The 17,262-nt window shown below is 37.7% G+C and overlaps 1 protein-coding gene across 11 annotated transcripts in view; it reads right to left on the bottom strand.

Annotated features, from left to right (window-relative positions):
* The window catches only part of Braf (B-Raf proto-oncogene, serine/threonine kinase), a 128,232-nt gene that overhangs the window by 69,046 nt on the left and 41,924 nt on the right, over positions 1-17,262 (bottom strand). For 8 of the 11 annotated variants that reach the window (XM_076913496.1, XM_076913498.1, XM_076913501.1 and 5 more), the window contains exon 3: positions 9,295-9,558. In XM_076913496.1, coding sequence (XP_076769611.1) covers positions 9,295-9,558 — 264 coding nt within the window. The remainder of the gene's footprint in view (positions 1-9,294; positions 9,559-17,262) is intronic. The other 3 variants (XM_076913499.1, XM_034519782.2, XM_076913500.1) reach the window with 2 other exon arrangements.

The following is a 17,262-nucleotide window of genomic DNA, read 5'->3' as shown; positions in this document are numbered from 1 at the left end:
CAGTCCTGCCTCCAGGTTCTTGCCTGTCCTGACTTCCTCCAATGATGAGCAGTGCTGTGAGGGCAAATGACAACATGTGAGTGGTTTTTTTGTTTGTTTGTTTCTTTGCTTTCTTTGTTTGTTTTGTTTTTTGAGACAGGGTTTCTCTGTGTAGCCCTGGCTGTCCTGGACTTACTCTGTAGACCAGGCTGGCCTCGAACTCAGAAATCTGCCCGCCTCTGCCTCCCAAGTGCTGGAATTAAATCTTGCACCACCACTGCCCGGCTGTGAGAGTGGTCTATAAACTGAAAACTGGTAGTCAAAAAATTAATATTTTTAATTAATCTTCCTGCCTACAGAATATTTGTGTATATATCTTAGGTTTCACTGTGGCCAACAATATAGAGGGAGGATTATTTCCTGGGGCTGTAGAATGTGTCCTATTTAATACTATCCTTTTATTCCTAACCTGTTTCAAAAGCTTACTTATTTGTACTGGTGAGAATTTAAGTTTCTACTATTACTTCCCCACCACCCGAATGAATAAAATCAGAACAACTTTACCTTATTTCTCTCGACTGCACAAACAGTTCTTACTTAATAAATATATACCAATAGGGCATGGTTTTATTTTTGAATTACATTCACTTATTCATATATTTTGATTTTCACATGATGTGTGTGGGTGGATGTGTATGTATACACATGAGGATTTCAGAGAAATCCTTTTAGGAATTGCTTCTTTACCCTGAGATTCCAAAAACTTCAACTCAGTTCATGGACTTACAGCAAGCATACTTACCCATTGAGCCATCTGTCCAGCCCAGGACATTGTTTTAAGCATTGAATCATGGCTTATCTGTTATCTTTCAACTATTTTAGATACAATTAGGAGTAATATCAACTTAATAGGCTTCCATGGTTCCAAATCCCAAGGCAGGATTAACAGCAGGTATAAAACACATACTAAGTGTGAGGCTGCGCTTTAGTCATTGAGTAAAGCAACAAGGATAAGCTCTACTTACACTGCTAAAAGTAATTTAGCAATTTTAGATACAGAACTCTTTTATAAGTTTCCATATTTCCAGTTCTGGTGGATCCAACACCTCTCTCTTCCTTGGGCTCTTGCATACATATAGTTTCATAAACTCACGCAAGCTCACATATATATTAAAAATAAAATTTTAAAGTAACTTTGAACTATATGTATATTCTCTATCCCCAGGAATTGTTCTTAGTTCTATATATAAAGGTACTTACATTTTAGCACTGTTTGTAATAATAAAAAAAGATGTCTACCAGAGAAGGGTAAGCAAAAATAAAACAGCTGATACAATTTAATGGAATGAATAAAAATTGTTTTTAGTGACAAATATAAATACACATCTTGAAATCAAAATTTTGAATAAAATCCTGAACATTACATACATATGGTATAATTCTATTTTATCAATTAAAACAATACTAACATGGCTCTGCATGTAGTAAAATGTGATTAAATGTGTCCCATGTATTATAGGAGTTAGTGGGGAGTAGGATGTTCAAAGGAGAATGTGACTGATAAAGCAATGTAATTTGTGTATGGAGAATATGAAGCAAATATTAACAAAATTTAATATTTATTCATTGTAGTGGACTAAAACTATGTGATGTATGGTTTTTTAATACTTTCCCAAATATTTAGAACTTTCCAAATACCTAACAAAGAAAGCCCATAAACAACCTATATTGTTTTCTTAAGACAATTTTTTATAGTCCAGGATATAAAGTTTATGACTGGTATTCTATAAGTCTTAAATGTTTTGTAGGATTTGCCTGTAAAACAGGTACTTATATTTTTGAAAGTGTTGTACAGATCAGAATATACCATTCCAAAGTATGTAATTTTTTTAAGATGATTGTTTTGAGTTAGAAACAACCGAGACTCAACAGAATGCAGGTGGTTTCATGACAACTTGATATAGAACTATTTGGGAAGAAAAAAATATTGAGAAAAATGCCTTGAACTGAGAGCATTTTCTTGATTAATGCTTGATGTGGGAGGACCTATTTCACTGGAGGTAGTAACACATCGGGCAAGTGGTCCTAGACAGGATAAGAAAGTAGGCTGAGAAAGCCTTGGGGAGCAAGCCAGCAAGCCGTGTTTCTCCATGGCCTCTGCTTCAGCTCTTACCTCCAGGTTCCTCTCTTGAGTTCCTGCACTGACCTTCTTAGACTTTGATATAGAAGTGCAGGAACTTACCTTCTCAACCCTTTTTTCTCAAGTTGCTTTTGGCCATGGTCTTTATCATAGCAATAAAAAAGTAACAAATTAGAGGTTGAGGCAGATTGAGGGAAGGATTACCCTGAATTAAATGCAAGCTTGGATTACATAGTAAGATCCTGTTTGAAACAATTCAAAGGGCTGAGGAGAGAGCTCAGTAAAGTGTTTACTCAAGCATGATGGCCTGAGGTGAATTTTGAGAACTCAGATAAACAAGTTAGATAGGAGCCAGGAATAACAGTGCTGCACACCTTTAATCCCAAGCATTTAGGAAGCAAAGGCAGCTGACTTGAGGCCAGTCTGGTCTACAGAATAAATTCCAGGACAGCCAGGGCTATGCAGACTCTGTCTTAATAAATAAACAAACAAACCAAGAAATACGTTGGATGCAGTACATGTGTATTGGGAAGGCAGAGAAAAGTGTAAAGGCAACTTCTGACAGGATACAATAAGTTCCAGATCCTTGGAGAAGACAAAGCTTTATGATATGAGGAACACTCATACTTTATGAGAAGAAACTATCTTTTATTAACTTTCTTTACATATTTATCTTTTTATAATTTACTACCACTAGAAAGCCTACCTGTTGGCTTCCCACAGTTTTACAACATTCTTTCTTGAAATGGTATATGCTTTCTCATATCTACCTACTTACTGGGATCTCACCTTTTATTACTTCACATACATATAACAATGTTAACATCAAATAAAACTTATATGCCTGTTATAATGCAAATGTCACAGTCCAATTTCCAGGGCCTCAGTTGCAGAAACAAAGAGAACTTGCAGTAGCTACAAGGCTTCTTCCATTTTTAAAAAAGATATTTATTTTCTGTCAATTTCATATAAGTATATAAATATGTCTTGATCTCCACCACTGTTGGGAGCCGACTTTTAGCAGAAAGCGGCTATCAGCTTTGCAGCCATCTTGAGCCATATACCCTGACATAAGACTTGGATTACAATAGCCTACAACAGCTGAGCACACTCTGATAACATCTTGCTTTAGATACCCAGGACTTTCCTTGGGTGTGTGAGATTACAGGTGTGTGACTTAAGAGTGTGACTTAGAGATTAGATTTAAAGACAAGACCTAAGAGGGGCATGATTAAAGGTGTGACTTAGAGGCATGGCTTAGAAGTGAGACATATAAAGGTGAGAGGCAAACAGAAGAGACATCAGAGAATCAGACACTTTAGAGAGTACAACTTGGAGAACAATTTGGAGAGGAGAGAATCAGACACTTTAGAGAGTACAACTTGGAGAACAATTTGGAGTAACAGAGATTCAGACACTAGGAGTAGGAGTAGACATTAGACACTCGGAAGAGTACAAGATTGAGTACAACTAGGAACTAGGAACTAGGAACTCAAGACTTGGGACTTGGACTAGGAAGAGAGACTGAAGAATAAACGGGATTGAAACACACTCTGTCTGGTCTCCATTCTTCGAGTCCGTCCTCACTCTCTCTCTTGCTGAACCCTGACCCTCGGACAGGAGCGGCAGCTTGGGCCGGGAAACAGTGGCCGCCAAGCATGGAGTGGAGAGGGCCGCAACATTTTTGGCTGCCCAAAGTGAGGCTCCAGCTCAGGCCTCAACATTCTTGGTGCCTGAACAGGGACTCGAGCTTGGGCCTCAACACACCACCATCAATTTCCCCTCTCACTCCCTTGCATCTCTGCCTCAATAAATGTTCCTCTGACCTTCATGTCCTCCAACACTTATTAGAATTTTCTTTTTTATTTGCTCTTGAAGTGTGCGTGTGTATGTATTCTTACCACTGGGCTATATATATATCCCAAACCCAAGAATCCATTTCGTTTCTTAATTTTATACATCAAATTATGAACTTTTATTTACTTTTATTACTACTGGATATCAAACTTAGAATAGGCAAGCATTCGTTCTGAGTTACTGCCTCAGCCCTAGTCACAGCAATGTTTGTGTGTGTGTGTGTGTGTGTGTGTGTGTGTGTGTGTTATCTGTACATATGTTCCTGTCATGGGCATGTGCTTGTGTAGAGGCCCAAAGTTCATGTTGAGTCTTTCTTAATTGCTCACCACATTATTCTTTGAAGCAAGGTAACTTGCAAAACAGAGAACATGATGATTCCTGCTAATTTAGCTAGTGAGGTTGTACTGGGGTTCATTTTCCATCTTCTGGGCAATGAGAATACAGGCAGCCACAATGTCGGTTCAGCCTTAAGAGTTCTGGGGCTCTGCACACCAGTCCTCCCGCTCACACTTGAGTAACAAATGCTTTATCTCCTGAGCCACTCCCTCAGACCTTTATTACATCCAATTTTAAAAATCAGTAACTGTATAATAGTTAGTTAGTTAACCTTATGATTGTTAGCATTACTTTGATCTTATTTCTCATTCATATTTAGGTGTTTCAAAAACATAAATTATTAAAATGCAAATTTTATGTTGCTTTATGTATATCATAGACAATTTTATGCAATACTTTCATTATTCATAAAAATACTTTTTAATTTCTCTTAGAATATTTTAGTCTATGTTGAGAAGTAACTGCAATTCTAAAACTATTCTTTTCTATTGGTATTCATTTCTATTTTAATTGCAGTATGTTCAGAGAATTTGTACTTTTGGATATCCCTTGTTGCTAAAAATATAGTAAAATCTCTAAGTGTTCTCGAAAAGAGTGTGTGTGTATACATATACACACACGTATATGTATATATATATGTATATGTATATGTATTTAACTGGTGTCTGCAGGGCCTACCTGTAATATTATATTAAGAATGACATCTAGGCTTTTCATGCTGGGATAAACCTGTAATCCCAGCACTTGAGGGGGCAGAGGTAGAAAGAGCTTAAGTACAAGATCAGCACAGGATAGAGAACCCATCTTAAAACAAAAACAAACTAACAAACAAAAAAACAAAAACAGATAACTGACAAAGAACTGTTTAAATACAATACTTAGTATTCTAATTGTCTTGAGAAGTTGCTTTTTAATTAATACATCTCTCCTTGTTCTTAATTGTTTTCCTTAAAATCTATTTCACATATTTCTAGGACTACCAGCATTTTTTGTTTTTTATTGAAAATAATTTTTTCATATGATATATTCTGATTTTAATTCTCCTCGTCTAGCTCCTTCCCACTTCTCCACCCACCCAAATCAAATCCATAAGCCCCTCGCTCATCAGAATATAAACAAGCATTTAAAATAGTAATAATAAGAGAAAATAAAAACGAACAAAGCAGACTAGGACAACCAGCATTTTTTAAAATTCACTATAAAAAACAAGACTAAGCTAAGGGATAAATGACATACAGAAATGGCAGTGGTGTGGAGTGCCCAGTTTTGTACACATGTACATAACCAGACATACACTGTCCTGGCGACTTTTTCCGTCACACAAGCTAGAGTCACCTGAGAGGAGAGAACTTCAATTAAGAAATTCTTCCATAAGACTGGGCTGTAGGCAAGCCTGTAGGGCATTTTCTTATTTAGTGATTGACTTAGGAGGGCCCAGTAAGTTCTGAGTGGCGCCACCCCTGGCTGGTGAACCTGTTCTACAATAAAGTACACTACATAAGCCACGGAGAGCAAGCCTGCAAGCAGCAGCCTTCCACAGCCTGTGGATCAGCGTCTGCCTCCAGGTTCTCGTTCTGTTTGAAGTTACTGCCCTGACCTCTTTCATGATGAACAGTGATGTGGAAATGTAAGCAAACTAAACTCCTTCCTCCCCAGCTTGCTTTTGGTCATAGTGTGGCATTACAGAAGTAGAAATCCTAACTAAAACAATTACAATATTTACAATAATGAACATGTACATAATTTTCTGCAAGTTTCTTTGTACTTCAATATAATACCTCCTTTCCTTCCCTAAACCTATGTCTAGACAAATACAAAACATCTTTCTATCACTATAGAAAAATTTGCCTTGTTTTTAACACTGAACTATGTACCCAAGAATGACTTTGAACGCCTGATCCTCCTGCTACCATCTCCTAAATGCAGGTATTACATGCATTCACAACCATATGTAACCAAGAGTTCATTTTAGAAATTTATATGAATGGAATTATATAGTATGTGTCTATTTTTGTCTACCTTCTTTTCTACAGCATACTTTACTTGAGATTCATCTATGCTGGGTGTTGGGAATATCAGTAACTTTTGTATTAAACTGTGTTCTTTATATAGATATACCACAATTTGCTTTTTTAAAAAAATTATTTATTTTATGTACATTGGTATTTTGCCTGCATGTATAAGGGAGTTGGATTCTCTGGAATAGGAGTTACAAACAGTTGTGAGCTCCCAGGTGGGTGCTAAGAACTGAACCTGCACCTTCTGGAAGAGGACAGTGCTCTTAATTCCTAAGCCAACTCCCAAGCCCTACACAATTTGTTTTAAACATACCCCTGATTTTTTTTTTTTTTTTTTTTTTGAACTCCATACACAGATGAGGATGGCCTTGAAGTTACACTGATCTACCTGTTTTAGTGTCCCAAATGCTGGGATTACAGGTATGAACAGGAAGGACCAATTTAACAATATACTTGTTGATGGACATTAGAAACTTGGAGTTATGAGAAATAGAATAACAAAACAAATCTTTATTTTTCATGCTCAGAAAAACACTTCAAAATAGATGGCTGGGTCAGTGTTAGAGGTATTTTAACTTTATGTGTTATGACCATACTGTTCTTTTAAAAATGTATTAAAGAATACACATAGAGAAGTCTTATCCTAATTATTCTTAAAAGTTAACTGCTCAAGTTAATATTCATGCTATTGTGTAACCAATCCCCTAAATTCTTTTCACATTGTTTTAAAAAAATATGTATTTTTAAATTGTGCTTCTGGGTGTTTTGCCTGCAGGTATGTCACCACATGCATGTGCATCATATGCATGCAGTGCCTACAGAAGTCAGAGAGAGTACTGGGTCCCCTGGAACAGGAGTTACAGACAGATGTGAGCTGACATGTGGGTACTGAGAACAGAATCAGGGTTCTCTGCAAAGGCAGCCAGTGCTTCTAACCACCAAGTCACCTCTCCGGCCCCAGTGTTGTCACGTTCTTCTCACAAGTAGGCAACAGAATGAAGATGGAGATGGGATAGGTACCCATTAACTTTTTAAGCTTCAGAGACAGAATTCGTATTTACAAATCATTTTACATTACATTTCTGCTTTTGAGGAGGAGGACAAAACTGAATTTGTTTTAGAAATTGAGTTTATTCTGCACAAAAATGAAATAATCCCAAGTCTGCTTTATCACAATCCACTCTTTCTGGAAGGGCAGGAATAAAGTGTAAAAAAAGCTCTCTAGATAATTAACAGTGTTTGAAACAGTATTTTCTTTATTTCTGCCTTTTGTTTTGTTTTGTTTTGTTTGTTTGTTTGTTTTCCAGACAGGGTTTCTTTGTGTAGCTCTGGCTGTCCTGGACTCACTTTGTACACCACCCTGGTCTTGAATACATAGGGTTCCACTTGCTAATGCTTCCCAAATGCTACGATTAAACGTTTGCACCACTATGCCTGGCCTAAAAACAGTATTTTCTAAGTAAGGTCAAAATCCAAAAATATGTGGGTAGTTGGCAACTCTTCTGGTTCCTAATCTGATCATTAACACAGCAATTCTAGACTCTAGGGCAAAATGCTTTTATAGTAACATTTTTTAAAAGTAAAAAAAAAAAAAAAAATTGGAACACTGGAAAACACCAACTGTACTTTGAATATTGTTGTCTCACAAGGAAAACAAAGAAAAACTACTTTGATTTTAGGTGATTTGTAACTCTTTTAATTCAACTTAGAAGCAACCATATAGAGTTAGAGAGATGGACCAGTGGTTAAGAACACTTGCTGCTTTTCTAGAGGACAGAGTTCAGTTCCCAGAATCCTTGTCAGGTGACTCAAAACTACCTACCTAGCTCCTGTGGGCCTTAATTCCTTCTCTGGCATCCATGAGCACCCTGACTCATGTGCATATACCCACACACAGACACACACAGACACACACAGACATACAGACACACACACACACATACACACACACATACAGACACACACACAGACACACACAGACACACACACACAGACATACAGACACACACAAACACACACATACACACACACACGAATAATAATTTACATTGTATTAGAAAAGCAACCATATACATTAAAAATCTACTGGTTTAACTTCAGGAATGTTATTTATTAAGGCTTTAATTTACGGTATTTGCTTTACTTGAAAACTGAAGACCCTCTATGACGACTCAGGAGATTTCTCTGCTTTTAATGTTTCTTACTAGTATATTGTTTCTAACAATTTTGTGACAACAATTTTAGGAGTTATAAAAACAAGAGGAGAATATCAGACACTGAAAGGTAACTTCTGATCATTTAGGCTGGATATTACACAGAGGAAAGAGTCTTACCTGATACAAGCTTAAATCCTGAAATTCTGATCACTTCTTTTAAAGAAATGTAGTTGTTTTTTATTTTATGCTTATAATTATTTTGCCTGCCTGTCCATTAGTTCACCATATGTATGCCTTGTATTCTTTGAGGCCAGAAGAGGGCACCAAATTTCCTTAAAATGTTATTACAGACAGTTGTGGTCCAACGTAAGGGTTCAGGGAACCAAACCAAGGTTCTCTGCAAAAGCAGCCAGTGCTCTTAACTACTGAGCCATCTCTTCAGTCTCCTGACTGACTCTTAACTGGTACTTACATTTAAGTGAAAATGAAGTTTGATAACTTAGGCACGCTGATATCTGGATCATCACTTGAAGAGGCAGAGGCAGGCTGATTTCTGTTAGTCAGAGGCCAGCCAGGTCTACATAGTGAGTTCCAGACCAGTCAAGGCTACATAGTGAAACCATGTACACAAATACACAAATAAAAATTAAAGAGAAAAACGAACTCTGTAACTATATAGACTTGACATGAAACCATCATGTCTTTTCTCTCCTTAAAGTTGATAACTCCATTGGCTTGGCTGGGAATATGCAGTGATAACAATGTTCAACACAAAGAAAGCAAATGATGACGATAAACACTGACTTACCACTGTCCTCTGTTTGTTGGGCAGGAAGACTCTAACGATGGGTTTCTGTGGTGACTTGGGGTTGTTCCGTGATACATCTGTGGGAGTTTGAAAAACTGAAAGAGATGACGGTAGCACTGAAAGGCTAGAAGAGGAGGAGGATGTAACGGTGTCCATTGAGGCAGAGCTAGAAACAGAAAAATCTGCTCCATTACCCAGGGATTCCAGTAGCTGTTGCTCTCTTTGCTGAAGGGCATCTAGCTTGCTGGTGTACTCTTCATAGGCCTACAAAATAAACAAGATTCACATTGGATCTGGACATTCACAAAAGAAAATACAAACCTAGCCTTTGATTACAACTTTTTTATCATCTAAAACAGGGTCTAAGCTACAAGTTACAAAGTAAATACTACAAATATTCTCACTTCTAAATGGAAAAAATGTTATAGATATTAGCTCATTATGTTAGAAAACTTGACCTACATATGTTGTATCTACATGGTCCTTAAATGTTAATTTACAAAACAGTACTTCCCAATATTCTGGTCAAAGAGTAAGTTACTTTCCAAAGTACAAGTTTAGCATAACACAAAATATGTATAAAGTATCACATTGCATCAAAGATAGGTAGGTGTCTCTTCCTAAATTTTTTTTTTCCAGAAAAGTTGTAAGCATATCAAGTTTCATAGACTTTGGCAGCAAACAATCATTGCTATACTTATTTGAAATAGGTGATTTCAATTGTATGTTTCTGAATATGCAGTGGTATGTGCACATGTGCATGCATGTGAACAGAGAGGGAGAGAGAGGGAGAGGGAGGAGAAAAGAAGAGAGAGAGGGAGAGGGAGAGGGAGAGAAGGAGGGAGAAGTAGAGAGGGAGGGAGAGGGAAGAGGTTATTAGAGACATGTTAAAATTCAGGAATAAGTTACATAGTGCCAGATAACACTGATCTCACTGTCTCACTGTCAACAACAGAACCTTGGTGGGGCTTAAATGATTTGTAACACTACCTTCTTTCTGAAATAGCCATAGTTATTAGTTAACCATTTATTCTTTTAAAAAATACTTTCTCACTATAGATTACTTTTTTTCCACAATAAATTTTTATTTATTTGGTAATGTCATACAATGCACCACAATCACACTCACTTTCCAGTTCTCCCACCCTTGCTCCCCCCAAAACAATTAAGAAAGTGAGAAAGGAAGAAAATCACAAGTCCAATTTGTGCTGTTCATGTACTCACTGAAGCATGGTCAAACTCCCAGTGGTCAGCCCCTTAAAAAGATGGAGTCCTTCCCCAACCCTGCTGAGAAAAGCCATCAACTGTGAAGAGGCACACTTCAGCATCTTTATCACAGTTTGTAAGGAGTCGCTTCAATAGCTTCTTGTCTGGACTGGTTTGGGGGGGTGGGGAGGGGCAGGGGCATGGATAGGGATTGTCACAGAAGCCTTTGATGTCTCTCATTCTCAGTTATGAGTCTGTAGTCATCAATACCACTGCAGAAGCTTCCTTGCCCATAGCAGGCAGTGGCAGCATGGATTATGCATGGACTTTTACATGGTTTCCAACATCATGGACATCCAGACAGCCTCTGGGGGCAGCACAAACTAAGGATACCATCAATCTGGTATCAGCTGTAAGGTAAGGATACCGGTAACAGCTATGACCCTGGACATCAACATGCTCTCTGGCAGTATTCCTCATTACCTCCTTCCTCATCAAATGCTGTTTCAGCAAGTAAGAATTGATTTGATACTCTGCAACCACAGGAAACTCTACGCCACTAGGAGTATATCCTCTTAAACATTCCATTTGACAAAAGCTATAAAGTCAAATGGCTTACCATGTTAAACACCAAATTCTCAAGGAACAGAATGATACTGAAAGAGACAGCATTAATTGGAATGTGCATATCCACAGTTCTTTCAGACAATGGAGATCGTCTCAACCCAGAGCAATTTAGCCCTCTTGTTCCCTAACATCCCAAATAGATGCAGTACCACAAACATTTACAAACCTCCACAAGAAAGAATCAAGGATTTCAATATAGCATTTCCCTTTTCCATCAGACTATAGGCAAGCCTGTAGGGAATTTTCTTTTCTTTCTTTCTTTTTTTTATTTTATTTATTTTTATTTTATTTTATTTTATTTTATTTTATTTTATTTTATTTTGAGACAAGGTTTCTCTATGTAGCCCTGGCTGTCCTGGAACTCACTCTGTAGACCAGGCTGGCCTCGAACTCAGAAATCCGCCTGCCTCTGCCTCCCAAGTGCTGGGATCAAAGGCGTGCGCCACCACCGCCAGGTGTATGGCATTTTCTTAATTAGTAATTGGTGTAGAAGGGCCCAGCCTATTGTAGGTGGTGCTACCCCCTGACTTGGTACTGAATACTATTTAAAAAAAAAAAAAAAAAAAAAAAGCAGGCTGAAAATAAAAGTTTCATTTTTTCCAAGGAAGTTTCATTGAGGGAAACAAATTTCTCTCAAGGATAGGCTGAAAGCCCGGCAGTAGAAGGCCAGCAGAAAACAAACAAACAAACAACAACCCCAAAACTCAGTATCATTGAGGTCTTTTTGGAGGTTCTTTGCCTCATAATGTGGCATCAGTGCCCCCCACCCCTTAAATTTTTTCTTATTTGTATTTTATTTTATTTATATTTTCTCTCTTTTTACCCTACTGATCCTTTGCATATATATCATGGCTTTCAGTTTAGTGTGTGAATAAATGAATCTCTGCATCGTTATTTGTTTCTTTTCTCCTTTGGGGGGTTCTTTTCCTTCTGTCTGGTTTTTTTTTTTTTTTTTTTTATTCTATTCTGAGGTGTTAGTTCTTGTTTCATATTATTATATTACATTATATTATATTATTATTATTCCTTTAGAGGCTTGTTTGTATTCTAATGAGGGACAGAAAGGGAGTGGATCCAGGTAAGAGGAAAAGTAGGGAGGATATGGAAGGAGGAGAGAGTAGGGAAACTTATCAGTATATATTATACCAGAAATAAATCTATTTTTAATAAAAGGGGGAAAAATAAAAGGAAGCAGGCATGAAGAGCAAGCCAGTAAGCAGCATTCCTTCATGGTTTCTGAAATCAGCTCCTGCCTCCATGTTCTTGGTCACTTGAGTTCCTGCCTTGGCTTTCCTCAATGAGCCCTGAGTCAGGATACATAGGACAAATAAACTCTTACCTAAACTCTTACCTCTTCAGGTTGCTTGGTTATGGTGTTTCATCATAGTCACAGTAATCCTGGCAGATCTGATTCTAATATCCCTGCCTTAGAAATTTAGGCATTCATTTTCATTCTGTCTTTGAGACCCAGAGATACTCATACCATAAGCTTTACAAAAAATTGAAATGATGCCAGGATCTGACTCTGGAATGTTCACACCCTTGAATGGACACCTTGACTTTATATCTCACTAGCATATGAATAAGTTTCAGGTCAACTTCTAACATCTCCCCAGACTTGGGTCTATACTGCATTCTTTCCCATATTTTATGGATTATTATTCCAATATCATCATCAATTTCATCTTTGATTCTTTTTTTTTCCCCCAAGACAGGGTTTCTCTGTGTATCTCTGGCTGTCCTGGAACTCTGTAGACCAGGCTGACCTCGAACTCAGAAATCTGCCTGCCTCTGCCTCCCAAGTGCTGGGATTAAAGGCGTGCGCCACCACTGCCCGGTTCATCTTTGATTCTTTAGCTAATTCTTTTTTTTTTTTAAAATGAGATTGCTAAATTCCATTTTTGGAAAATCCTACTATTAACCACTCCCAGTTCCTCCCCAACTTCAAGACCCACCCCCTTCCTGTCTCCATTAGAAAGTAAAGTGACTTCTAAGGGATGATGACAATGATGATGATGATGATGATGATGATGATGATGATAATGGCTTATGTAACTAACCATTGCTAGAGAAAATAAAACCAGGCCACCAGTGGTTCCATTATCTATTCTCAGAAACTTCAAATTGCCTGATTTTTCAAACTACTATCTGAACAGTTTTTTGTTGTTGTTTTGTCTCTGTGTGTGTTTTTTTGCTTTGTTTTGAGACAGGAAGGTTTTTCTGTATAGCTCTTGCTGTTCTAGAACTCACTCTGTAGATCAAGCTGTCCTTGAACTCAGAGATCCTCCTATCTCTGCCTCCTGAGTGCTGGGATTAAAAGCATGCATCACTACTGCATGAACATTTTTTAAAAACAACACATCATTCTTTATGATATTCATTCTAGCTTTTTCTACTTTTCCCTAAATCCCCAAATCTCCTAATGTTTAATTCATTTTGAAAATGACATTATGTTCAAATTTATTCTGAAGATCAAAGCTATCAAATGAATACTAAGTAAGCTACAAAAAGAGTTCAAAGACAGCCTATAAAACTTAGGTGAGACCTGGTCTCAAAGTTAAGAACCAAAAGAGAGGTAGTTGTTAGGTGTGGTAGTGCCTTTAATTCCAGCACTCAAGAAACTGAGGCAGGTGGAAATCTCTGAGTTCCAGGCCAGCCTGATCTACATAGTGAGTTCCAGAACAGCAGGAAAGACTCTATCTTAAAACAAAACAAAACAAAATCACAAACAACAACAGAACAAAACAAGGAATCTGAATAAACAAACATTTCTTAGAAATCCACAAATAGGAGCTGGAGAGATAGCTCAGTGGTTAAGAACACTGGCTGCTCTTCCAGAGGTCTGAAGTTCAATTTCCAGCAACCACATGGTGGTGCTCACTATCATCTATAAAGGGATTTAATACCTCTCCTGGCATGCAGGTGTACATGCAGACAGAGCACTCCTACATTTAAATAAATAAATGTTGGGGGCCGACTTTTAGCAGAAAGCGGCTATCAGCTTTGCAGCCATCTTGAGCCATATACCCTGACATGAGACTTGGATTACAATAGCCTACAACAGCTGAGCACACTCTGATAACATCTTGCTTTAGATACCCAGGACTTTCCTTGGGTGTGTGAGATTACAGGTGTGTGACTTAAGAGTGTGATTTAGAGATCAGATTTAAAGACAAGACCTAAGAGGGGCATGATTAAAGGTGTGACTTAGAGGCATGGCTTAGAAGTGAGACATATAAAAGGAGAGAGAATCAGACACTTTAGAGAGTACAACTTGGAGAACAATTTGGAGTAACAGAGATTCAGACACTAGGAGTAGGAGTAGACATTAGACACTCGGAAGAGAACAGATTGAGTACAACTAGGAACTAGGAGGAATACAATTAGGAACTAGGAACTCAAGACTTGGGACTTGGACTAGGAAGAAAGACTGAAGAGTAAATGGGATTGAATCACACTCTGTCTGGTCTCCATTCTTCGAGTCTGTCCTCACTCTCTCTCTTGCTGAACCCTGACCCTTGGACAGGAGCGGCAGCTTGGGCCGGAAAACAGTGGCCGCCAAGCATGGAGTGGAGAGGGCCGCAACATTTTTGGCCCTCAAACGTGGGCCAGCTCAGTTCGCAAGATTTTTGGTGCCCGAACGTGGGCTAGTGCGGTTCTCAACTTTTTAGGCCGCCCAAATTGGGGCAGCCTAGGTTCTCAACATTTTTGGCGCCTGAACAGGGACAGCTCGGGCTTAAATAAATAAATAAATAAATAAAAGATGAACAAATAGCTAGTGGATGAAAGATACTCAAAACCATTTCTTTCTGGTACATTGCAAACTAAGCCAAACTGAGATACTAGTCCACACCTATTAGGATGATAACAAGTTGACAATTCAGAGAAACTGAACCCACAAACGTTACCAATGGGAATGTAAAATAGTATCAAGGCTCTGCAAAAGTATCTTCAAATTATAAGAATTATCACAGGACCTAGTAATTTTATTCCTAGGCATGCAACCAAGAGAATTTAAAGCAAAACAAAAACAACAACAAAAAAAATTCACAAAATTTATGGTGTGAATGTCCATGGTAGAATAACTATTAATTTCCAAAAAGCTAAACAGCTGAATGTTCATCAATTGCTGGAGGGGTAAAAAAAGTCCACCTGGTAATTGGTTACAAAAGGAAATGAAGAACTAATGCATGCCACAGCTTAGATAAACTTTAAAAACATTATGTTAAGCAAAAGCATACAGTTACCAATGGCCATGTACAAGGTCTACCAATACAGGCAAATCTACAAGGACAAAAAGATCAGTCATTTGGAGGAATTCAAGTAACAGATGCTAATAGATAAGAAATTCTTTTGAGGAAACTGTTTTAGAGTTTATGGTGATGGCTTCAACAGTCACAAATCTATTACTGCACCTGAGTCCTGATGTTTACCCCTCTCCCTTTCCCTCCCAGTTATTGAACCAAGCTTGGTGTAGTGCATTCTAGGTAAATGCTTACACTTCACTACACCCAACCCTTTAATTTTTTCTATATTTTAAAACAGAGTTGCTAAATTGCATGGACTAGCATGAATTTGCTTGCTTCAGCCTGTCAGAGACCTGGGATTATAGGTATGTAACACCTGTATTAAGAATAAGTATTAAGCTTTTTCTTACTGAATTTAGTCTCATTATCTAATGAAACTTTATTAACTTTACACAGATATATACAATGAACTGATCTACATTCTGGTATTCTTTTCATTGCAGAAATTGATGAAATGTGTCTGTACTGTTTTCAATTTGACATCTCAAGATGAAAAAGATTACCATGCATCATGAGAATACTATATTGACTGTTTTGGTTTGGATCTTAAATGCCCCCAGAGACCACATAATAAAGGCATGGCTCCTTCTACTTTTTTACTACAGTGGTAAACCCTGAAAGAGGTAAGACCTAATGTAAGGAAATAAGATTGTCAGGGACATTTCTTTCCTTTCTTTTTCTTTTTTGAGGAAGGGTTTCCATTATATAGTCCTGGCTGATGTGAAACTCACAGCCTGCCTCTGCCTATTGAGTATCAGGATTAGGTCTGCCTTTGAAGAGAACACTTGGGACTTCGACTAGGAAGAGAGACTGAAGAATAAACGGGATTGAATCACACTCTGTCTGGTCTCTTACTCCATATACCATATATGCTTCTTACTCCATACACCATATATCAGGTACAAAAACAAGGAGATGGCTCAGCCCTTAAAGGTACATGCCACCAAGCATGACAAGCTGAGTTCAATGCCTGGGACCCACATGATTAAAGAAAAGAACTGACTCCTTAAAAGTCTTCTGACTTCCATATGCACTACATGGGACATATTTATGCACAGACTTTTGTATGAGTGCATGTGCATATAAAACAAAGAAACATAAACAATTTTTAAAGCATCTAACATGTCCACAGAGAAGATATTCAAATTCATTGAGTATAAACAGAAAAATTAAAGAAACAAAAAAATCCTGGAAATAATTTTCAGGGGCAAACACATCTTTTCCTCCTTAGGACTGTGGTGGTTGATGAGTAAGCCAGAGATCAACAAACAAGATAAAACTTCAAATTGTGTGATGAAAGTGAAGCCTGAATTGTACTGAGATCCCAATATGTTGGCGATGTCAGTTGGTGAGATACCTGCCAAGGAGAATTGCATATATGGAGTAGAATCAGCCCGAGAGAGATGTAAGGTACAGGCAGCAAAGCTGGTGGGGCTGGGCCATCTAAGTCCTTTGAAACTCAAGTCCCAGACACCATATAGAATTTTATACTGTTGAGGTTTGGTTTTGCTTTGGTCCTGTATTTTCTTACTATGCCTCCATTCCGCTCTTGTGAAATGGTAAAACAAACCCCGTGCTGACAACCTTAGCTTTTTAACCCCAGGACCAACATGGTTGAAAAGAGAAAAATTCTTTAAAGTTGTACATTGGCCCATATGCATGCATGAATGAATGAATGAATGAATGAAAGAAAGAAAGAAAAAAATAAACAAATTATCTTTAAAATAGCAACTAACTAAAATGTAAAAAACTCAATTAAAAATTAAAGAGTTAACATAGACATTTCCCAAATAAACAATAAAATGTAAATATCTCAACATCATGGTCA

This window comes from Arvicanthis niloticus, chromosome 15, assembly GCF_011762505.2.
Source record: "Arvicanthis niloticus isolate mArvNil1 chromosome 15, mArvNil1.pat.X, whole genome shotgun sequence".
Classification (NCBI taxonomy): domain Eukaryota; kingdom Metazoa; phylum Chordata; class Mammalia; order Rodentia; family Muridae; genus Arvicanthis; species Arvicanthis niloticus.
The sequence above is the reverse complement of the archived record's forward strand: the minus strand, read 5'-3'. Positions and strand labels throughout refer to the sequence as shown.